General features: G+C 26.3%; 6 protein-coding genes across 9 annotated transcripts; 3 read left to right on the top strand and 3 right to left on the bottom strand.

Moving 5' to 3' along the window:
- The first annotated feature begins 241 nt into the window (after window positions 1–241).
- LOC122856146 (probable serine/threonine-protein kinase DDB_G0282963) lies at window positions 242–5,310 on the top strand. Its single transcript, XM_044157839.1, has 7 exons — window positions 242–269; window positions 423–798; window positions 969–976; window positions 1,077–1,486; window positions 1,640–3,637; window positions 3,712–4,769; window positions 4,854–5,310. Exons 2-7 carry the CDS (start codon window positions 452–454, stop codon window positions 5,002–5,004), a joined length of 3,972 nt encoding a protein of 1,323 aa, XP_044013774.1. The 5' UTR covers window positions 242–269; window positions 423–451; the 3' UTR covers window positions 5,005–5,310.
- Window positions 5,295–9,307, bottom strand: LOC122856584 (outer dense fiber protein 2). The gene is made up of 13 exons (XM_044158283.1): window positions 8,993–9,307; window positions 8,655–8,919; window positions 8,417–8,565; window positions 8,172–8,348; window positions 8,019–8,098; window positions 7,760–7,942; window positions 7,422–7,636; window positions 7,194–7,357; window positions 6,939–7,133; window positions 6,481–6,864; window positions 6,309–6,410; window positions 5,712–6,245; window positions 5,295–5,632 (listed from the first exon to the last, which is right to left on the bottom strand). Exons 2-13 carry the CDS (start codon window positions 8,839–8,841, stop codon window positions 5,387–5,389), a joined length of 2,616 nt encoding a protein of 871 aa, XP_044014218.1. The 5' UTR covers window positions 8,842–8,919; window positions 8,993–9,307; the 3' UTR covers window positions 5,295–5,386.
- A 493-nt stretch (window positions 9,308–9,800) lies between these two features.
- LOC122856583 (hamartin-like) lies at window positions 9,801–14,472 on the top strand. Of its 2 annotated transcripts, XM_044158282.1 has the most exons (3): window positions 9,801–10,143; window positions 10,522–10,616; window positions 10,695–14,424. In XM_044158282.1, the coding sequence occupies exons 1-3, from the start codon at window positions 10,133–10,135 to the stop codon at window positions 14,345–14,347; spliced, it is 3,759 nt and encodes a 1,252-aa protein (XP_044014217.1). In that variant the 5' UTR covers window positions 9,801–10,132; the 3' UTR covers window positions 14,348–14,424. The 2 variants fall into 2 exon arrangements, with proteins under 2 accessions (XP_044014217.1, XP_044014215.1); XM_044158280.1 differs by lacking the exon at window positions 9,801–10,143 and having other exon boundaries at window positions 10,282–10,616; window positions 10,695–14,472.
- On the bottom strand, window positions 14,369–16,430 carry LOC122856145 (roquin-1). The gene is made up of 5 exons (XM_044157838.1): window positions 16,301–16,430; window positions 16,029–16,203; window positions 15,720–15,945; window positions 14,652–15,636; window positions 14,369–14,372 (listed from the first exon to the last, which is right to left on the bottom strand). The coding sequence occupies exons 2-5, from the start codon at window positions 16,188–16,190 to the stop codon at window positions 14,369–14,371; spliced, it is 1,377 nt and encodes a 458-aa protein (XP_044013773.1). The 5' UTR covers window positions 16,191–16,203; window positions 16,301–16,430.
- A 131-nt stretch (window positions 16,431–16,561) lies between these two features.
- LOC122856582 (3-hydroxyacyl-CoA dehydrogenase type-2) lies at window positions 16,562–17,950 on the top strand. The gene is made up of 3 exons (XM_044158279.1): window positions 16,562–16,711; window positions 16,980–17,144; window positions 17,222–17,950. The coding sequence occupies exons 1-3, from the start codon at window positions 16,703–16,705 to the stop codon at window positions 17,813–17,815; spliced, it is 768 nt and encodes a 255-aa protein (XP_044014214.1). The 5' UTR covers window positions 16,562–16,702; the 3' UTR covers window positions 17,816–17,950.
- Window positions 17,939–23,759, bottom strand: LOC122856579 (protein nervous wreck). Of its 3 annotated transcripts, none has more exons than XM_044158275.1 (18): window positions 23,598–23,759; window positions 23,084–23,181; window positions 22,885–23,016; window positions 22,472–22,817; window positions 22,155–22,406; window positions 21,973–22,076; window positions 21,750–21,894; window positions 21,600–21,677; window positions 21,467–21,518; window positions 21,304–21,407; window positions 21,054–21,237; window positions 20,779–20,966; window positions 20,097–20,702; window positions 19,917–20,019; window positions 19,721–19,858; window positions 19,615–19,646; window positions 19,241–19,529; window positions 17,939–19,048 (listed from the first exon to the last, which is right to left on the bottom strand). In XM_044158275.1, exons 1-18 carry the CDS (start codon window positions 23,616–23,618, stop codon window positions 18,771–18,773), a joined length of 3,150 nt encoding a protein of 1,049 aa, XP_044014210.1. In that variant the 5' UTR covers window positions 23,619–23,759; the 3' UTR covers window positions 17,939–18,770. The 3 variants fall into 3 exon arrangements, with proteins under 3 accessions (XP_044014210.1, XP_044014212.1, XP_044014211.1); XM_044158277.1 differs by having other exon boundaries at window positions 18,027–19,048; window positions 19,158–19,529; XM_044158276.1 differs by having other exon boundaries at window positions 18,348–19,048; window positions 19,256–19,529.
- Window positions 23,760–23,962: the final 203 nt, after the last annotated feature.

Raw genomic sequence — 23,962 nt, 5'->3', positions numbered from 1 at the left:
GTAGGTATAGGATAGTAAATTAATATATTATTGTTATTATTGTTAATATATATTTACGAGAGAAGAATAAGAAAAAAAATACACATGTAATTAAATATTATTGTGTATTTGGAATATAATTAACTCAAGTTAAATATCATTTTGTTTTTCTTAATTTTTCTACAACCTATTTTAATTATTATTTAAAATTAAAACTTTGATAATCTACAACAAAATTAAGGAAAGAGAAAAAAAAAACAAAAAAAAAAAAAAAAACACACCACGCACAGGTACCTATGTATTATAGTTTTATTTTTTATTTTCATAGAATTATAGGTATAGGTATATTATACTACAAAATTACAAAAAAAAAACAGCATGTAAATATTTGATTATTAAATTAATACCTATAATATTTTAATAATATAATTTATATTTAACAGATAACAATAATAATAATTATTATTAAAAAATGGCTCAGTCAGAAGACGCTGAACCACCGACAATAGAAGAAAATGTCGATAAACCGGCATCAAAAACAACAAGCCAAGATATTATAAATGATGATGATGATGATGATAAAAAAACAACAACAATATCTGATAATAATGCAAATGATAATAGTCAAATTATCAACACAAGCAATGACTCTATGATTGAAGATGAAACAATGCCGAGTCTTGTTAGTATTACTAGTTTTTCAAGTGGTATTATTTCATCAAAACAAGAAAATCAAATTGATCACAATGATAAAAAAAATGTCAATTGTCATAATGATAATGATGATGATGACGATGATAATAATGATATTGAAGCATTGCCTGAAGGAATATCATCATCATCTCCATCTAATAATAATAATAATAATACTGATATTGATATTGATATTGAAAATATTACAAAAACTAATAAAATATCATCATCATCATCGTCATCTAACGAAACAACTGTTAGATCATTAAATGCACAAAAAACATCATCAACACCAGCACCAAATGTAATACCTATAAAACAAAATTTACAACCTGATTTACAGTCTGAAAAATTAACCTTCACTAATGATGATAATAACCAAAAAAATAATAAAATCAAAGCAGCAACAACAACAACAACAACTGAAGAAAATGAGTGTGTTGAAATTGTTTCATCAGATTCAGAAGTAGAAAATCAACAAGATTCTGAAAATGATGATGATGATAACATGAGTTCTGGTCGACGTAATTTTATTGCTCGTGAAGAAGATGATGAATCAGATAATGCTGATAATGAAAGATATTATTCTGATGAAATTGATTCTACTGAATCAATTGGTGATGATAATGAGAGTGACAGAAGTGATGATATGGATGATATGGATGATTATGGAGGAATTGATCATTTTGATCAATCATCATATGATGGAACCGTAGGACATGAAAAATTATTAAAATCTTATACACATGATGATAAAGAAAGAGCTAAATCACTTCAAGATCTTTTTAGTCCTGAAAAATTACGATCAAATGGTGTTAGTGGTGCTAATAAAAGAAAATATCATCATCATCTTCATCAAGATTTATTAATTCATCCAGCAAAAAAAATACAACAAATTAATTCATTTTATGATGATCAAAATGATGAAAATATTGAAAAAAATATTAAACAAATACAAAATAATGAAGAAAAAATAATAAACTATCATAAAAAACAAAAAATTGATGAGAAAAAATATACACATGCAGATGTTGTTGTTGATGATGATGATGATGATGTTGTTGAAGAAGTTGAGGAAGTTGAGGATTTAGATAATAATGAAGAAGACGAACACGAACATGATGATGAAGATGAAGATGATGATGATGAAGAAGAAGATTATAATGATGAGGATGATGACGATGATGATGACGATAATGACAATGATCATGATGCTCTTCATCATAAAAATAGTATATATAATCGATTGATGAATAAAAATAATATTGAATTAATTCCAATAAATAAAAATAATCAAGATCGAGAACAACACGTTGAAGTTGCTACTGCTGCTGCTGCTGCTGATGATGATGACGATGATATTATTATTGATGATCAGCCTTTTAATAATGATTGTAATAATAAACCACATGAAATACAAACAATGTCAACAGTTACCATTGAAACCTCACAAAATTTTATAACACAATCATCATCTCACTTGGATTTTATGATGGCAAATAAATGCAATGATGAATTTATAATAAATAATACTGAAATTCCTAATGTTGAAGAAATTGCAATAGAAGATATAGCTATGGAAACAACAGATGATCCTATGACAACAACAACACAATTATTAAATTCTCAAATGGAATTTAAAATTGATAATGTCATGTCACTTGGTTCACAATCAATTGATAATAATGAAACTGTTGTTCAAAATAATAATAATAATAATTTATCATTATATGAAGCTCAAATTCAACAATTAACTCAACAAAATGATAATTTAAAAAAATGTTTAAATGACACTAATAATGAATATAAATTACAATTATCAAATATCAACAATAAATATAAAATCCAAGTTGACGAAAATAATAAATTAAATGATCAAATTAAAGAGCTACAAAAATTATTATCAGAGGCAGAAAAAAATATTTCAAATTTAAATAAAAAAACAAAAATGATTGATTTTACAATTCAAACTCAAATTGATGAAAATATAAATAAAATTGATAAAACAAAAATAGTGTCAAATGTCAATGAAGATGGTGGTACAAGTATTAAATCAGTAACAAGTACAAATGAACAATGGACAAACATTGATTGTAATAGTCCAGTTGTATCATTAAAAGCTCCAAATGTTGATGATTTATTAAATAATACTGATGATAATAGTTTTATTATTGGTGGTAGTAGTGGTGTTGCTGGTAATGGTCCAACAATAAATAAAAATAAACAATTATCAAATGCATTTTTTACAAGTTCACGAATACTTGAAACATTGGCAAATATAACACAAGGGCGTCATGATCCAGCTAAAATACATCTCAATAATAGTAATAATATTAATAATTGCAGTATTGATAGTGATACAGCAACAACAACAACAACAACAACACCACAACATCAAGGTCAGTTGAATAGTCTCTTGGTAGATGATTCTACTAATGCTCGTAATAATAATTATTTTAATAATAATAAATCTACCTCAAGAAAACGTAAAGCTGAAAGTCCACTAACATTTGATAATAGTTATAGTGATGATAATAACATAAACAACAATATTAACAATAATAATGATAATAATTGTACACCATCATTTAAAATTCCCTCATTAATACCGGATCATTATAGAAGAGCATTCAATTCATCTTCTAATGCAGATGGTCTTGGTGTTGGTGGTGGTGGCGGTGGTGATTGTGCTCATAATAAAAATGATAATGAAAAAATAAATAAAAATAATAATAATAATGAAACAGGATCATCTGAAGAACTACTCATTGGTGATGGTATCAAGTGTTTTGTTTATCAAGATGATAATGATGATGAAGAACGTAGTTTTTTAATTCAAGCTGAGGAGCCATTACAAATGAATAATAAAAATGGTATTGTACGTCAATGTGGTCCATTTTTATTAAAAAATATTGAAGTAAGAATGTCAGAGGTCAATGGTACTATTAATATTTGGGGCAAAGAGGTAAATATTATTTTTACTTTTATTTTATTTTCCAAATATAATAATAATAATAATAATAATAATTTATTTTATAGATTAAAACAGCCAATAATACTACTACAACTGATGTTGATGAAAACTTGATAAATTATGGTTATGATCTTGATCTTGATCATGATGATTACAGTGGTGATTATCATCATCATCATCATCATCATAACTATGATAATGATGATGACGATGAAGAGGAAGAAGAAGATGATGAAGAAGAAGCATTACTACAACAACAATATGATGGTTGCTCTATGGAATTTAATAATGATAGATTATGGAAACAGACACCATCAAAAAAAATGACAAATTCATTTTCATGTTCAACTAGTAAAAAAATGATGATGCCACCATTGTCAAGAGCAAGTCCAACACCTGCAAAAAGACGTAGAATGTCTAGAGATTCATTTGATCAACAACATCAACAACAACAGCAAATAAAATTAAATCAACAACGTCGTCGTGAACAAATGACAAATCGTTTTGGTAGTATGCCAAATTTAGATTGTAATTCAACAAGTCAATATAATTACAATATCCAACAACAACAAAAATTTATGAATATTCAACGTGCTCATCAAAAAGCATATGGACCAATTAATGCTAATTCACATAAAAAATCAAATAGTTGTTCAAATTATGATAATGATGGCGTCAATGTTTCTACAAAAAATTATTTGCCTCATGGTAATAAAGTGCATGGATCACCTGGTCATTGTTTACACTCAAATAAACATCGTGAAAATCCAATTGAATCAAATTATCTTGGTGATAATGACCCATTGATTTATTCTGGAAAGTCTTGTTCTATTGCTTCAGACATAAAACAACGTCGTGTTCGTGGAAAAAAAGTTTGTGGTATATTAATGGATTTTATAAAAGGTTGTGGACCATGTAAAAATCCTTCTTTAGCTGGTCATGATAATGATCAACAACATTATAAACAAACTGAGCCAATGGCTGTACCAAACATTCGTATAACTTCTGCAACTGGATTGTCCAACAATAAACATTCCAGAAATAATAATAATAATACTGAAACAAGTTCTTCCTCTTTATCATCATCTCAACAACAACAACAGCAACAACAACAACAACAATCGTAAGTATATTTTGTGTTGTTATTATCATCTTTATCATCATCATTATATATTTTTTTTTAAATAAAAATAAATTTAATTTTCAGCTCGTGCAACAATCCACGTACAAAACCCATAAATATTGCTGAAATAACAAAACAAATACAAGCATTTCAAGATGATATGGAAAAAATGAGATCAAAATCAAATGTTTTTCTTGATATCTTTAAAGATCTGCAAGGCACAGATGCAAATTAATTTTCAATATTTTCAAACAAACAAAATTTTTCTTGAAATATTATTATTGTCGTTTAAATTACATGTTTAATATTTTTTCATTATATATATATTTTTTTTTTTTTTTTTCTTATCATTATTATTTTGTTTTCCATACATTTTTATTATTACATACATACTTACTTTTTGATAAAGTCAGGATAAGTGAACTTTGTGATTCAAGTAATATATATTATATACATTTATAAATATATTATTAATAATAATGATAATAATAAATGATGAATGATTGTTCTTGAAAAGAAAAAACAACAATAATAATAATAATAATAATGATTGATTTTATTATTTAAAAAATTTAAATTGCTTTAAGATGGGGAGAGAGAAAGATGATAAATAATAATTAATAAGCACAATCACATGAATCATAGGGACTTTGATTAGAAGCTTCAAGTGCTAATAAATTTTGTTGGGCATCAATTGGAGATACTTGACGATGATGTTGATGTTGATGAGAATTATTATCAAACACATTGTTATACGATGTGCTGAGATAATCAATTTGTCCTTGCAATGTTTTAACACGACCTTGAGCTTGACCAAATGTTTCAGTTAGACGATTAAGTTGACTCTGCATTTTTATTCGTATCTTTAATAAATAATAAATAATAATTGAAAAAAAAATAAATAAATAAAGTATATAATAATAATAATAATAATAATAATACCTCATCACGTTCTTTTTCAGCAGCTTTTGCAGTGGCTCTTAATTTAGCCAATTCTTTTTCCAATACAGATATTTGTCCTTGCAAATCTCTTCTAACAATTTCACATCTTTCTTTTGTTCTAGCAACTTGTCTTGCTGAATCTTCTCTCACTTCTTCAAGTATCGAACTCAGCTGAACAATTTCATGTATTTTTTCTTCAAGTTTATTTTCATATTCATTCTCGAGATTAATTAATTCATTTTTCAATCTTTCATTATCTTGTGATAGTTGATTACTTTGTTTTTCAATACCATCATTATTATTATTACGAGTATATTTGTCACCATTTAATAGTCCATATTCATCTTGAAGTATTTTAAATTCATTATTAATTTTTTCATATTTATCTTTATAGCTTGATAATTCTTTTGATAAATCTTCACAATTATGTTCAGCCAGTGCTCGTTGTCTTTGACTTTCTTGAAGTTGTATTTGTGTTTGTCTAAGAAGATCAGGAAGAAGTGCAAGTTCTGACAATTTATCTTGAAATTGACTCTATAATAATACAACAAACAAAAGTATCATTGTGTATCATTTACTATTATTTTATTTTATTACCTTTATACGACTTATTTCAAGATTGACATTTTCATTCATTCTAGCATTATCCAATTCCATTAAATCCAATACTCTTTTTTGTTCTTCAACTTGTTCTTGAGCCTTAAATTGTTGTATATATTAAAAAAATATAACATAAAATTAATTAATTAATTAATAATAATATAATAACCTCGAGATATTTATTACGATAGTCTTCCAATTGATTAGATTGATCTTGCATATGAGATTTTAATTCTTCCAATTCATCTTGAGCCTCTCTGTATCTGTGTTTTGCAACAATCAATGCTTGCTCTTGTTCAATTCCTTGTTCTCTTTTGTTACCATATTTTTTTTTATCCATCTCATAATTTTTTAATTTATTTTGAGCATCTGTTAATTGATTAACAACAATATCTTTGTCATTGATAGCTTGACGAGTTTCATTTTTAAGTTTTTCAGCATCACGACGAAGACAAGATACTTCACATAATTTATTTCTATAATCTTCTTGAAGACGAGAATATTTTTCACGAAGATCATAAAGTTCTTGTTGAGAATAATTGTCTTTTGAGTCCTGTCAATTATTTATTATTTATTATTTATTATATAAACAACAACTCTTTTGTTAAATATATTTAAATAACTCACAAAACCTTGTAATGTTAGTACATCATCATTTTTTAATGAAGTATTTGAATTTGTACCACAAGGACATGGTGCACATGGTGCTGTGCAATTTAATAATTTTCTTTGTTGTTCCAATTGTTGTCTTTCTCGTTGAACATTGGCTAGTTCCATTTTCATATGCTGCATCTTTGATTCTATATTTCCCATTTGATTTTCCTAAAATTTTAATTAATTAATTATTTATTTTGATTTTTATTTTTATATATTTTTTATTACCAGTTGTTTTGTACTAGTTTCATTATTATGTAATTGATTTTTAATTTCAGCAGGACAAGAACCATATGATGAAGCCTGATGATTCATATTTGTTGACTTTTTATTATTAGACCAAAGTAAATCTCGTGAACCTCCACCTTTTTGTCTTTCAAAATCAAATTTATCTATAATATATAAAAATATAAATTAGGTAATTTTATTTATCAATAAAATATATAATAAACTTGCTTTTTTGTAAACGTGTACATTTGCAAGGCTCAGACGTCAATTTACGACGTGATGAATTTAAATTTACAAATGGACAACCAACTTTTTTTTGTTGTAATTGACAATCTACTTGAGCTTTTTCTTTAGCTAAAATTTTTATTCTTTCTTCAAGACCACATATTTTGCTTTGTAATTTTTCATTTTCATCTTCCAGAGATTTTTTTAATTTTTCATATCTTGTTGTGAGAAAATAAAAAAAAAATATATATAGGCATATAGGTATACTTATAGGTTTATTTGACAGAATAAATATTGTTTTGTTTTATTTCATCAATAAATTGACAATCGAAATGACTTACGTATATTTATCAGAGATGGCCTGTTCTTGTCTAGTCAATGTGTCCGTTAATCCAGCAATAATATTATTTACATTTTTATTTTTATTTTTATTATCATGATGACTAATTCGTCGATAACTATCAGCAACAACAATTCTTGGAATACCATCCTCAATATTACCACAAATAATAACTCTGGGCAAACTATAGTATATGTAATAATAAATAATAATTTTCAACAAAATAATAATAAATTTAATATAATAACAATTAACAATACCTGTCTTCTGGATATACTGGTTCTGGTTCCAGTGGTGATTCCAATACACTTTTATCATCAAAATTATATTCTTCTTTTACCTTTTATATTTATTTTATCAATTAAATATAATTAAATAATTAAATAAGTTAATAATAATAATAGTAATAATACCTGGTCAAGATGATGTTGTGAATATGGATTACGTTCAATATCATCAATTTTTGTATCAGATAAACCCAAAAAATATGCAAATTTAATAGTTAATTCTTCCAATTCTTTCATTCTCTCCATGACTTCTGTACCTTTTTTTTCAATTAATTCTTTATCATCATTTGTCATATTACTTTTCTGAAAATGACAATTTTTTAATAATAAATAAAAAGGAATAGGTATATTATATAAAACATTCAACAAACATCTCGTAAAGTATTTAATTCTTCATTTAATATTTTCATATCAGCTTGAATCATCTTGGATCTTACATGTGCTTCTTTCATTTCACTCATAACAGCTGTATCATGCATTGGAATTGAACTTTTAATTGAATCATTGTGATAATTTGATGCTAATTTTATTGAAATATTTTATTTAATATATAAAATGATAAAAAAAAATTAAAAGTACTTATAATTATATAGATATATTTTGTCAAACCTTCATCGAGTTTTGATAATGATGATGATGATATTATTTGTTGATTAATATTATTTGTTGGTTTATCATCATTATCTATTTCTTCAGCTGGTTTAACATCATCATTATTTGAAGCATTATCAACATTATTATTATTATCATTTTCTGGTGTTTCTTGATTTTTCTTTTCTTCAACAGTTTCATTCATTTTTTCAATTAAACTCAAAGTATCATACGACTTATCATTGACTTTATTGTAATTTATGGCTTTTGCATATAATAATTCCTATTTGATATTATTTGATTATTATTATATAATAAAAATAATATAATAAATAATAAATAATAATAATAATTACCAATTGTAATGTTATTGGTTGTGGTGAAGCTGTTTGATCAAATTTATTATTTTTATAATTGAATGTTAAATTGATATTTCTTTTGACATTAAATAATGATTCAATCAAAAAATAATCACTTTTTAATAATTTTTCAAACCTCTCACTTTCAGATAATTGTTTTTTTTCATCAAATTTATTGCAAGACTTAAAAGTTTCATCACTTTTACATTTTTTAAATAAACAATGATAATTATTAAGTAATAAATATTTTTTTGATTTTGATAATAATTGTCTGGACGGTGATAATTTTTTTATATTAGATTTTTTCCATAATCCTTGCTTTTTTTAAATAAAATAGAAAAAAAATTATTATTTAATAAAAAAACAATATACAATATACCTATATATATTATATTTTTACCGGCATTATTTTTTATCATAATTAATTTGTTGAGTGATTGGTAATTTAATTTATATATTAAACTGAAATTTTATTGTCATTATTATTTCAAATGTTTTTTTTAAATTGCAAAAAAAATTATATCGTCATAAATAAATAAATCAATCAATCAAAGTGAGTGTCTTTTATTCTTATGTATTTTGTTTTCTATTTTGTGTGTGTGTGTTGAGTAAATAAAATAAATAATAGCTATAGCCTCTTTATTTATATACTGAATATAATACTTTTAAATTTAAATATATAAAAACAAAGATGGCCATGCATACCATTAACCAATCAGATAATAGCATAGACGACTGCTGTCATATTGGCAATATTATCTCTCTAAAGTTGGTATCACTAACCCACCCACTCATTCACCTGCCCCCCATCTACCTACTACTACCTAGTACCCACCCTAAATGAAATGAACAACAACAACAACAATTGCAGTGTGGTGTTTTGAAACGTACAGATAATTAGACATGTTATGTGTTGGTATGATATAAAAGAGAGATAACAATACAATAAAAAAAGATAGAGAAAGATAGAGAAAGATAGAGAGTGTGAGTGAGAAACTGAGAACGAGAAAAAGCAGGAGAGACAGAAAAACAGCTGGGGCAATAATTGAGTATAGACCTTGACGTTGTCTATCACCATGCAACTCAATAATAATAAAAATAATAGTAATCACCATCATCGTCATCTTGATCATCTTCATGTTCATCAGGTGAGCAAAGTCAAAATTAATGTTGTTAAAATATATATTATATAGGTACTTGACTTGATAGTAATGATAATTTGTAGAAATAAAGAATAATAATTTCATAAATTAATGACAATGAATATATTAATTTAATAAAACCAGGTTCAAAAATAAAATATATGTACCTATAACATTATTTTATCATCATCTATTCCAATTTGGTTATTATTGTCATCAAGAATTTACATGTGCCAATTGATTGTAGCTGTTTTTTAAAATCAAATGTCTTGGTTATTAAAAATAAATGTCAAAAAGTTTACAACAACTATTACTATATAAAAAAGATATAAAAAATATAACAACAACAATAAAAATCTGTCAAATAATTATGAATAATAATAGTACTGGAGTTGCTGAATTGTTTCATCTACTTGAATCAAACAAATTGAGTGATGTTGAAGAAATTAAAAAAGTATTTCATGATCATTTTTTATCAAGTAAGAAAAATGATTTAATATAATGTATTTATTTACTGTTGTTTTTATTGTTAATTAATTATTAATTGTTATTTACAGCTAAAGACAATTGGCTTGTTAATGGATTATTTGATTATTATTTATCAACAAATAGTTTACGTGCAATTGAAGTACTTGCCGGTGTACGTGAACCACATGATAAACATTTATTAGACAGACTCTGTGAATGTTTTTCACGTACAGCTGGCAATGAATGCCACGAAAAAAATGAACAACGTATACATGCACTTACTCTACTTGGTCATGTTGCTAGACGACAACCAACATGGCTTTATAAACTTGCAAATCATCAATTATTTAAAGAACTACTTAAACTTTTAAAACAAGACACCAACACATTATCATTAATGAGTGCTTTACTTTTGCTTGTAACACTTTTACCAATGTTACCAGCAGCACTTGGTCCTCATTTAAATGATATATTTGATATATTTGGAAGATTATCATACTATCATTGTCATCAATCATTAAATTTTACTTCTTCATCTTCAACATCAACATCAACAACAAATAGTAATAATTTTTCATACAACATGGATAATAATCAACTTTATTTACTTCATTTGCAAATTGGATTAAATAGTTTATTTCATCGTTTATATGCCATGTATCCATGCAATTTTATATCATATCTTAAAATTCAATATTTACCACGTGATCAGGATCCAACATTTAATCATACAATAAAACCAATGCTTGATTCTGTAAGATTACATCCATTACTTGTAACTGCTTCCAAAGATGCTGAAATTAATGCAACAAGATGGAAAAAAATGGAACATCATGATGTCGTTGCTGAGTGTGGTCGTTTTGCTCTTGATAAATCTAAAGAAGATAATTGTTTTACAATTACAAATGATTCACGAGCAACACCAATACAAGATCATTTAATTTCACAAAATTTATCACATAATTTAATTATTGGAACTCATGAATTATCTGAAGCATCTATAAATGGTCCTGATTTAAATAAAAATTGTCATAATAATAAAAAAAATGATAGTAGTGGTGGTGGTGGTAGTGTTTGTGTTGATAATAGTTTTAATAATAATGAAAATAGTGATGGTTGTGATAATAATAATCATAAAGTTGTTGTTGATAATAATAATAATGATAATGATGATGATGATGATGAGGATAAATTTTGGTCACCAAGTATGACTGTATCACCACATAGTCCACCACCACCACCAACACCACCGACACCAACACCACCACCATCGCCATCGTTATCCCCATCGCCATCACCACCTCCAATATCACTACCACCACCTCCACCCCTATCATTATCATCATCATCATCGTCACCACCACCACCACCACCATCACCATCTCCCTCGTCAATATTACAAATAATACCAAGTTTAGAAACTTCCTCAACACCAAATAATAATAATAATAATAATAATAAAATAAATTCATCACCACCGGAGGCTGCTGTTGAAGCAACACCTGAAACAACTCCAGTTAAAGATATACGTGGACAAAATACAATAAATACTTGTTTGCGACAATCACCACTTGTTGGTTCACCAGCTGTTCGTGCTCTTAGTACATTTAGCAATAATTTAATAACATCAGCTTCATCATTAACATTTTCTCCACATAATTTACATAATCATTTAAATAATAATAATAATAATAATTTATCTAGACCATCAACACCAATTACTACTACCAATAGTAATAGTAATAATAATAATAATAATAATACAGTTGGTAATTTGGATACATTGGTTAGCGATACAAGTATTTTATCACAAAAAATAAATCGTCTTTTTGTTGATCGTCAAAATTTTGTACAATCACGAAAATTAATATTTAATTCATTAGAAAACGGTGGTGGTGGTAATAAAATGACAAATGATTCATGGAATGCTGATCAAGAGATTTCAGATATTCATCATAATTTACATAATAAAAATCTCTTAATTCCAATAGCCATTGATGATGATGAAGCACGTGGTGCAAGAGTTGATTTAACTAAAAAAGTTAGAAGATTGAGATTTCATTCTCAGTGTGCTGATTCAATGACAAATGTTGAAAGATCTAAATCTTGTCCAAATATTAATAAAGTACAAGATAATAATAATAGTAATAACAATAACAACAATGGTCGAATTGATTGTGACACCAATCAAGAAATTAATAATAAAAAAATTGGAAGAAAAAATAATAATAATAATAATAATTTAGTTGAATCCAGTACTCAAACAATTAATATATTACCATATAAACATTTGTTAACATATTTATTGGATCAAAGAAATCAAGAACAACAACAACAACAACAACAACAATTAATTAAACAAAATTCAAGATCATCACCAACGGCAATGCTTGATCGTTATATCGAGCGATGTAGTTTTAAAATTTCTAATACATCATTTGATGAAAAAAATAAAATACAAACATCAACAATACCATCAATACCTCTAGCAGCGACAACATCATCAACAACAACAACAACAACAACAGAATCACCACTACCAACAACAGAAGCAACAACAACAACAACAACGACAGCTGTTGATGAATCAAATGATGAAACTACAACAACATTAAATGATGATTCAAATAATAGTGATTATGCTGCTAATCAACAATTCCAATTGATGCATATGCAATTGTTATTTGAAAGACAGAGACGTGAAGTGCATGCTGAAAGAAATAGAAGATTATTAGGTAAACTTAGAGATTCACGAGCACTTGAAGAGTTAAATGGTGCATTGACACATCAATTGCGACAGGCTGTGAAAGACATTGATGAATTAAAATGTGAAATTAAAAAATGTAAAAAAGATGGTAGATTAGCTGAGGAAAGATATACTGAGGCATTAAATCATTGGCAATTAAAATGTGTTGATGAACAACAAAAAAATAAAATATTAAAACAACACAGTGATATTTTAGAATTGGAATTAAAGAGTGAAAGAAAAAAATTAATAGAATGTGGAGAAAAAAATAAAATAACTGAAGCAACTTTATTTGATGCTGCAAATCAATTAAAACATGCATTAAAAGCTGCAAATCAAAGTGAAGAACTCAAAAAAACACTTGATAATGTACAAAAAAAATTTTTACTTCTCGGTGAAGCTCAAACAAAATTACAAGAGTTAAATATTGGTCCAATATCAATGAATAAACAAGAAGCTGTACTAATACAACGTGCATATAATGAAGAATTATCAAATTTACGACGACAATTTGATGCTCGTACATCTCTCATTGATGCACTAAAAGTACATATTGTTGAATTGGAAAATAAAGAAATACAAAATGAATTACATTTGACTGAACAACAACGTCATATACAAGAGTTGAAAGAAAAAAATGAATGTGAATTGGATGCTGTTGAATCAAAATACAGAGCACAAGTTGAAATTAATTTATTACTTGAAACAACAATATTAAAATTACATGGTGAACTTGAATTAATTAAAAATAGTAGTCGTCGTATTATTACAAGTGGTGCTAGTGGTGGTGGTGGTGGTTGTGGTACAACATCAATACATTTAGGATCATCAGTATCACCAAAATCTGGAAGTTTAGCATCATCAAGTGAAGGTAGTCTTGCTTTTCATTCAGGCATTGGTATAATAAGTGATTGTCAAGATTCATCTGGTGAAATATCAAACTTACAAGCAATTATTGAGCCTACATCTTTATCATCATTATCAAACAATCAATAAGACACACTATTTTACTTACCATCAACTTGTATATCAACAAAAACAAAACAAAAACAAAATAATAATAATAATAATCAATGTATATTGATGATTTAATAAATAAATAAATTAATAATATTATCAAGTTAATATATATTTTTTTTTTATTTATAAAATAATAATAATTTATAGATATATATTATAGATGTTTTTTTGTTTTTTGTAAATATATGTATAGGATATAAAAATACTTGATATAAATATATAAGTTTATTTTATTTCAACAAATAATAATAATAATAATGATAATAATTATTGTCAAGTTTGTAATTTTATAGTTTCAATTTTATTGATTAAATCTTTCGTTCGTTTTATAGATTTATGAGAAATAATAATATTTTGTTTATTATTAATTTGATAAAGATAATAATAATGATTATGATGATTATTAGTAGCACCATTTAATTGTATATATTTAATGAGAGCTTGTACAACTTGTTTAATAGCCAACAATGATGATTTTGTTTCTTGCCAATAATAACAATTATTTAAAAAATTAGATTTAATTGATAAATTTTCATCAATTGAGGCAAGCAATTGTAATTGTTGTTTTATAAAATTTAAATTAGTTGGATCACATGTACGTTGTATTGCGACAAATAATTCATTAATATTATGATGAAATGTTTGTGGTGTTTGTAATTTATCAATGATACTTTGCATATATGATTTGTGACTAGTATCACCATACAATAATGATGACCATTGATTTGGTGAAATACGTATACCAGCTTCAATGGCAATTTCAACAATTTGTCCATCATGTTGACGTCTTAATGCATCATAATTACGATAAATTAATTTTAATTCCATCAAGGCAGAATCATTATGACGTTTTATAACATTAAAACAACTTGCACGATATAACAATTGTACAACATGTCCAATTGATGTTTTTGATGCTTGTGGATAATGTAATTCAAGACGTTGTACAATAAACATTACCAATACTTTTCTTGATAATGCTGATCCATCTTCTAATGCAAGTAATATTAATTTTAATATTTCTTGTTGCATTTCTGGTCCAAGAAATTGACATCCTCTTGAACGTACTGCTGTCCAAAGATTAACACTTATTTCTTGTGGATTTTGATGATTTAATATTAATTCAGTGACACAACGTTCACCAATACTTTTTGATATTTTAATAGCACGTATACGTCCTTCAATATCAATCAATTGACAGCCAGATAAATTTATTAATTTACGTTGCATTGGTCGTGATAATAAACAATTAACACCATCAACATCTTGTTTTAAATTTAAAAATTACAAAAAAAAAAATTAAATTATTGATAAATAATGATAAATATTAAATTATTATAATACATACCACCAGTTTTTTTTACTTTTGATTGACATGGCTTCAAGTATAATGTCAATTCCTCAATACATTTATTTGCAATTAAATAATCATTATAATAATTATTTGGTACAATTAATTGTTTTTCATCATCATCATTATTATTATATTGACAAATGGAATTGTTGTCAACATCAATCAATTGAAGTAAAGCCTTGTTTAATGGTAATTTTTTAAAATCATATTTAACACAATACTAAAAACAAAACAAAATTATACCTATATTTTATATCAACAATAAATTATTATTAAAAAATATACCTAATAATAATATTATACCTGATCAAGTGGACATTGTTTTCTTGGTGAATTAACAAGACACATTTTACATATTGTATGTCCACATCCCAAAGATACTGGTCCACGTAATTTTCTATCAAATTCATGGCAACAAACTGGACATGAAAGAAATTCAGTCCATTGTAATGTTTGTATTGGCATTATTTTTCTGTAACTTTAAACAAAAAAAATAGTCATTAAATTATATTGATATTCCTACTTATTAATTAATTATTGTTTATTTGTAACAATTTGTAAATATATATAGGTACCTTTGCAGTTTATAAATTAGGTATATTTTGCAGTGATATATATATTCTATTGATTTTTTGATGATACACACTTGTTTTTTATTGAATTTATAAATAAATCATAATCATTATTTTATTTTTTTTAATAACATAATTTATTGTTGCTGCTACATACTATGTACTATTATTATTGTTATTATTATTGTGAAAGTATTTAAACCACATCCCATTTACAATTTATGATGGTAATATAGAAAATTACTTAAAATTGTGTGCCAAACAGCTGATATTATTAAAATATTAAATTATTAAACTCCGAGGTGTTCCGAGGCAATTTGTAATATATCTACCACGTCCATTGTTGTGTTAACAATTGTTTTTTCTTCAAGTAAAAATTTAATTATTATTTAAAAATACATAAAAATGTTGAAGGTAATTATTACAAACAACATTTATTTAAACAATCATTAGTTTTCTTATTTAATTTGTTTGAGTAAATCCTTACTTTATTTTTAATATATCATTATTATTATTAGAATTAATATTGTACTTTGGACTTGAAATTTGAATGCTCAAAGTTCAATATAATTTTGATAAGTTATTACAAAAATGATTTTCATAATCTTCAAACAATAGTAATACCTATACATACCTATTAATTATTATTAAAAAAAGAAAAAAAAATTATCATTTTAATCAGGGTGTCGTGACATTGGTTACCGGTGGTGCATCTGGATTAGGACGTGGAACCGTTGAAAGATTTGTCAAGCATGGAGCTAAGGTTATTATTGGTGATTTACCAACATCAAAAGGCAATAACTTGGCCAAAGAACTTGGTTCAGATGTTGTATTTTCTCCCTTGGATGTAAGTTAATAATTAAATAGTATACAGCGTAACAATAATATGTACTAATACTAATATACTTTTTTGTTTTTGTCTAGGTAACATCTGAACAAGATGTCAAAGATGCACTTGAAATGGCCAAAACAAAATTTGGAAAATTAGATGTTGTTGTTAATGCTGCTGGAGTTGCTGCTGCTCATAAAGTATATAATTTCAATAAGGGTCTTTCTCATGATTTATCAACATTTTCTCGTATTATTAATGTCAATACTGTTGGTACATTTAATGTAATACGTTTATCAGTTGGTTTAATGGGTGAAAATACACCAAATATTGATGGTCAACGTGGTGTTATTGTTAATACAGCAAGTGTTGCTGCATTTGATGGTCAAATGGGACAAGCAGCATATTCAGCAAGTAAAGCTGGTGTTGTTGGTATGACACTTCCATTGGCTCGTGATCTTGCCTCTGTTGGAATTCGTGTTGTTACAATTGCACCTGGTCTATTTGATACACCAATGTTGCAAAGTTTGCCTGATAAAGTACGTAAATTTTTAGCTGATACAGTACCATTTCCAAAAAGACTTGGCAATCCAGATGAGTATGCTCAATTGGTTCAAGCAATTGTTGAAAATCCACTGATAAATGCTGAAACAATTCGTTTGGATGGTGGACTTCGTATGCAGCCATAATAATATTATTTTGTGTTGTTTTTTCTTTTTATGTATTATACATTTATTTTTTTATACAATGTATTTTTTATTATCAAATCAATTGATTGATTGATAAATAATAATAAAAATGATATACATGGTTAATAATTCAATTTTTATTTTTTATTGTTGACTTAATTTTTCATTCACACACATGCACACAAAAACTGTACAATTAACAATTATTACTATTATTATTTTTTTCTTTTCTTTAAATTATTTATTAATCATTGTACAAAGAGAAAAAAAGAAAACAAATTTCCCAATGACATTATTACTTTTCTCTATAATTATATTCTTCATTTACTTACTTGTACAAACATGCATACGTATTTATAGTTTTTTATTTAAGCCATTACAATAGAGTATTTATTGAAATACCTACTTTTTATTATAATTTCATGAGTATATTATTATATATAACTTTACCTATGTGTATTTTTTTAAACGCATAACTTTAACTAGAAAAAAAAACATGTGTACACAACAATATCAACATAAAAATATGTATATAATGATGATGAAGATGAAGATGAAGATGATGATGATGATGATGAGCTGATTTGACTGTTTTATCTGATTAATTTATAATTCAATCGATTTTTTCTATAATTTTTAACTTAAGCTCAACAAAACAAACTAATGTTTAAAGAACCAGCTTTTTTTTTTAATTATTTCTTTTTTTTCTATACCAATTATTAAAAAATTTATTTAGCCTTTATTATCATTTGTCGAATAATAGTATAATTATAACCTTCTGAAATTTATTCGAAAGGTTTTGAATTTAATTTATTAATTTATTTTTTTTTCAATATAATGATATCTTATTTTGGAAGAGCCACTTGTTTATTATTTGTTGTTGCTGTTGTTGTTATTTAAGGCAGAAAATTTAGTATAATAATAATATCAAGAAATTTCAGTCATTCATTAATTTCTAGGCATTTGATTCTTTGAGATTTTGTAATTTTTCAAGCTGATCTGGTTGTAATTCATCAGGAATACTTGCCCGACCACCAACCAACATTTTTTCTGGTATAATATCATCACAAGCCTGTTCGTCATCACAACTAGTTTCCATTTCAGTTTGCATTATTTCAATGACAGTATTTGTATGAGATGGTAATGTTGACTGTGAATTGTCAGCTGTACTTGGTCCCGATGTTGAATCAGCTTCACTGCCAGAACTGCTACTCAATGGAAATGGTGCTGAATCTGTTGGAAGATCATCAACTATTGATTTATCTTCAATATCTTCAACATCTTGAGGCTTTTTAACATCAGCAACAACAACAACACCAACTCCACAATCAATATGACTTACTTGGTTGTTAATGTTGTCGTCTTCGTTGTTGTTGTTGTTGTTGTTGTTGTTATTATTAGAATTATTAGAATTATTTATATTACTATTGTTATTATTATTATTATTTATAATATTATTTGCTACAACTCTTGCTGATGCTGCTGCATCTTCTGCTGCTTCTTGCTGCTCTTGTGATATAGATTCAGACTTTTTTTTATCGTCGTCATTATCATTAGTATCATCAGTTGGTGGAAATGATTTTTCAATTTCTTCCATTGGTGTTGCTGCAGTTATAACTATTTGTGCAACTCCAAGACCAAATTCATCAACCTCTTCTGTTGTTAATTTTATTTCATTATTTTGGATTCCATCTTCATCATGATCCAGCATTATCTGTCACCAATTAATTTTCATTAAAAAAAAAAAAAAATAAAATGACTTGTAAAATTTTTTAATAAATATACAAGCTGACAATTACCTGGTTTCCTGTTTCATCTGATACTTGAACGACTATTTATACAAAATAATTAATTTTAATTATTACCAGATATTTAATACATATTTATTTACCAAATATTTATTACCAAATATTTCCGGTGTTGTTGATTCATTTGAAAATTGAGCACCATAATGATCCTTTTGTCCTCTTGTTAATTTTATTGCAAATCCATCATTTTGTTCACCATTAGCCAATTGTGTTTTATTTTCATCAAATTCTTGTTCTAGTTTACAAATAAATAATTATTAGTTGATGTTATTTATTATTATTATTCAACTTACCATTAAGCATTGCTCGATTAAGTTCTTCAGCAAGAACAAATTCTGGAATTTCTGGGGGTGCAAATACTGGTGGTGCTGAGCTTGGTGGTGTCATATTTTCATCCTAATTAAATAATAAATTTTATGTGTTATAAATTATAAATGTATTATAAATAATAAATATAAATATTTATAAAATACTTCTGGAGTTAATGGAGCACCATCAGGAGCACATGGCTCAACAACGAGAGATGGAAATATTCCTTTTTGTCCTCGAAGTTCACCTTCCCACCATCCATCATCAACATCATGTGGCTCAGTTTTTATTATTTTAAGTACATCACCTTCAAAAAATGATAATTCTTCGTCGCATGTTGCATCATAATCATACAATGCAATACAATATTGTGATAATATATTTGATGTATTGGCATTATTATTATTATTATTATTATCATCATTAATTATATCAACATCATAAGTGTCTTGTTGTTGTTGTTGTTGTTGTTGTTGCTGAGATGACAATGGTTTATTATTTATTATTAATTGAGCATCAGGATCAACAGCATCATGATCATCAATTGTATAATCAACTGATGAAAATGATATTTGTGTTACAAGTCCAGGACCATGTGATGATAGACCAACAGATGCAGTTGGTTCACGTTCAACATCAAGATAATTTTGAGGAACAAAACCTTCTTCACCACGATAATTTCTAGCACGTAGCCAACCATCACCATCACCTTCACCAACAACTTCCAATTGTTCACTCTCAACAATTGACAATTCATCTGGATTTTGTGCCTATATAATTTTATATAAAATAATGTTGAAAAATATAAATAATAAATAATAATTAAAAATTATTAAAAATACATACTGTATACGAGTAGAGTGCAGTACATTTGTATATTTGTTGATTTTGACTAGATAAATTATTGGCATCTGATGTTTCTATATCGGCCATATCATCTTTGTCATCATTAACACCCCAATCAATTGATGTTGGATCATCATCCCAATCAGCAGCCATTTGTTCAATTTTTTGTTGTTCTTGCTCGACAACAGCTTCAATTGAATTAATAGTTTATTTTTATTTTTTAATTATTATTTAAGTAGTTATATACTTGTAATTATAATTTTTTAAATAATTACCATCAACATCAGAGTTATCATGTCTTTCTCTTTCATCAAAATGAACGTCATCTTGATCTTGTTGTTGTTGTTGTTGTTGTTGAATTGACATTTGTCTAGCACTACTACCTGGTCGTTCAACTGTTGTTAAATCACTGCCTGCATCATTATCACTGTCATAAAATGAATCAGAAGATGGATTTTCCTGTATAAATCATAAAAATTAATATATATTTTATTTGATTATAAAATTAATAAATATTTAAATTACCGCGGCACCAGATGCATCTGTTCTAACAGATAATGAGCTTGCTGAACGTGGCATATCATGAATACTGAGTGTGTCAATTTCTTGAAGAAATTCTTCGACATTTACTGAAATAATAATTATATACCTATTAATTAAAATATAATAATAATAAAGCAATAATTACCTCCTCCTAATCGTAGACACTCTATTTTTGCTTCAGCTTTCATTTTAGATGTCTTGAAATAAAATAAATAATCAGATAAATAAATGGACAACTATATTTATGTATTTATTTATTTATTTATTTATGTAAATACCTCAGCACGTCGAATTGCTTGTTTTAAATCGTCAATTTTTGTTTCCAAATCAGGACCATTGGGATCATTTGGGTCACTCTGAAATAAAAGAAAAAAAATAATTATCAAGTAAACTTAATATTATTAATAAATAATAATATAAATAAAAACCTTTTGTCCTGACTCCTTGAGTTGTTGAAGTGCCTGAAGCTTTCGTGTATTTTCTCTGGCATTACTGACTTCACGTGCAATTCTGGCTGCCCATCGACGAGCTTCTTTGCCCAATGTTGTTGAAGCCGAATGATCAGCAGTTACCCTGTTTAATTTAATTTAAAAAATAATAAGAAAAAATGTAGGTATACCTATATAAGTATACATATATTATATATTTTACCTGTCAAGTTGATCATTGTCACAAGGTTCAAATTCATATTGTATATGTTGTTTGAGTACTGGATAATATAAATTACAACATTGAATATTGTATTCCCGAGTGAGCTTTAAAAAAATAAATAAATAAATAAATAAATAAATAAATAAATAAATAAAAATAATTTGCAATAATAAAATATTTACTTGTTGTGCTTGATCACGAATAATTCCAAAACTATTTTGTGTTGCCATGCATGTTAGTAATTCAGTACGTCCCATAAGTGTTAAATATTCTTGGACTTTATCATAAACACCTTGTTCAATATATTGCATTGTACTTTGTAAATCAACAGCAAAATAACGATTTTGATGAGCATTTGCAGCAGCAAGACTCAAAAGATAATCATTTCGTGCACCTGTAGATTTTTCATCAAGGGCATCACGTTTTGATGTAACCTGATGATGATAATTTAATAAATATAAAATAATAATAATAATAATAAATAATAATTGTTATTTACCTTTGCACTATTTTTTTGAAGTGATGTTATTGATTGAAAAAATGATCCTTTTTTTTTCTTTAATTTTTCTTCAATGTCTTTGGCTTTATCACGGACATCATGAGCACAATGTTCCTCATCGAAATAAAGTTTTTTCGTTTTGTCAACTTCTTGAACAGACATTTGAAGTTCTTTTTGTACAATCATAAGTTGATCAACAGCTTTTTTTGATATTTGCATTTTTTGCATTCTAAGATACTTGGCATCATCAGCAATTTGTTGTTGAAATACTTCGACAGCAGCTAAACGTGCTCGTGCTAATTTTTCATTTTCTTCAAGTACTGTTCTCCATACATTCCACATGTTCCTTGAAAATTTATTTATTCATTTATAAATTTAATATTATTTTATTATTTTTATATTTTATTATTTACCATTTTTCTTCAGCTCCATCAATTTTTAAATCTGGAATATTTGGTATTTTTTTGTTCAAGTAGGCCGATGATATTTTCAGCAATGCTTCAGAATATGATTTTTCAATTGCCGATTTTTTTAATGTAAAATTTCTATAAAAAAAATAAATTCAATTAAATAATAAATAACTATACTTATTCAATTTAATAAAATATTAACCTGATATCCTCGAGAAGATCACATTCATGTTGATTTTTAGCATGCAATTTTGCTGCTTGTTCAGTGTGAACATTTTTCAGGAACTTGGCATAATTACCCTAATTGTCATATGTATTTGATGCATTAATAAAAATATTTTCATGTATACCATGTTTGATAAAATAATATTTGATCAATTTTAAAAATAAAAATAATAATAATAATAATAATAGTGGGTACGCGTGCGGTGGCAAGTTATAATCGATTTTCTTTGGTGGACGAGCAATTTAAGCAAGATTGAGGGTAGCTGTATAGATTACTATTAAATTATACTTTTACTTTTTTTTGATATTTAAATAAAAATATATATATATTTTAATAGTATTATAAATTAATAAACAGATATTTAACAAAAAAAAAAAAATATCAACCAATCAATATAATACACGTATAAGTATACATGTACTTATTATTTTTTTTTTTCCATAGTAATCAATATGTAAAATTGTACACTGATTGATTTGAATCAACTTACTTTTCTCGGTGGCGGTTGCATGTTTAAGCCGCACAATGTGGTAATTATCCAGTTTCAAAAAAATCTATGTTATTGTTAATAATTAATAATTAAGAGAAAATATTATATTATAAAAACAGCATCAGCAAGAGTACACCACTTGATGCAAGTCTTTATGCTACTGGCCTCTTGGCCTCTACTTGATAATATTATTGATCGACCCAGCGCCTGCGTTTTCACATCAAAAAAATTCATCACTACATACTTACATATATTTTTTTTGACAATACAAATTGGTAATTGAAAAAAAGTATTACTATTTTTTTAACTGTCTTTTTTGTATAAGGAGGATTTTACGATATTTTAAATTCCCAATAAGTAGTAAC

Source organism: Aphidius gifuensis, linkage group LG5, assembly GCF_014905175.1.
Source record: "Aphidius gifuensis isolate YNYX2018 linkage group LG5, ASM1490517v1, whole genome shotgun sequence".
In the NCBI taxonomy this organism is placed as follows: Eukaryota; Metazoa; Arthropoda; class Insecta; order Hymenoptera; family Braconidae; genus Aphidius; species Aphidius gifuensis.
Note: the sequence above shows the minus strand (reverse complement) of the source record. Positions and strands in the feature narration are given on the sequence as shown.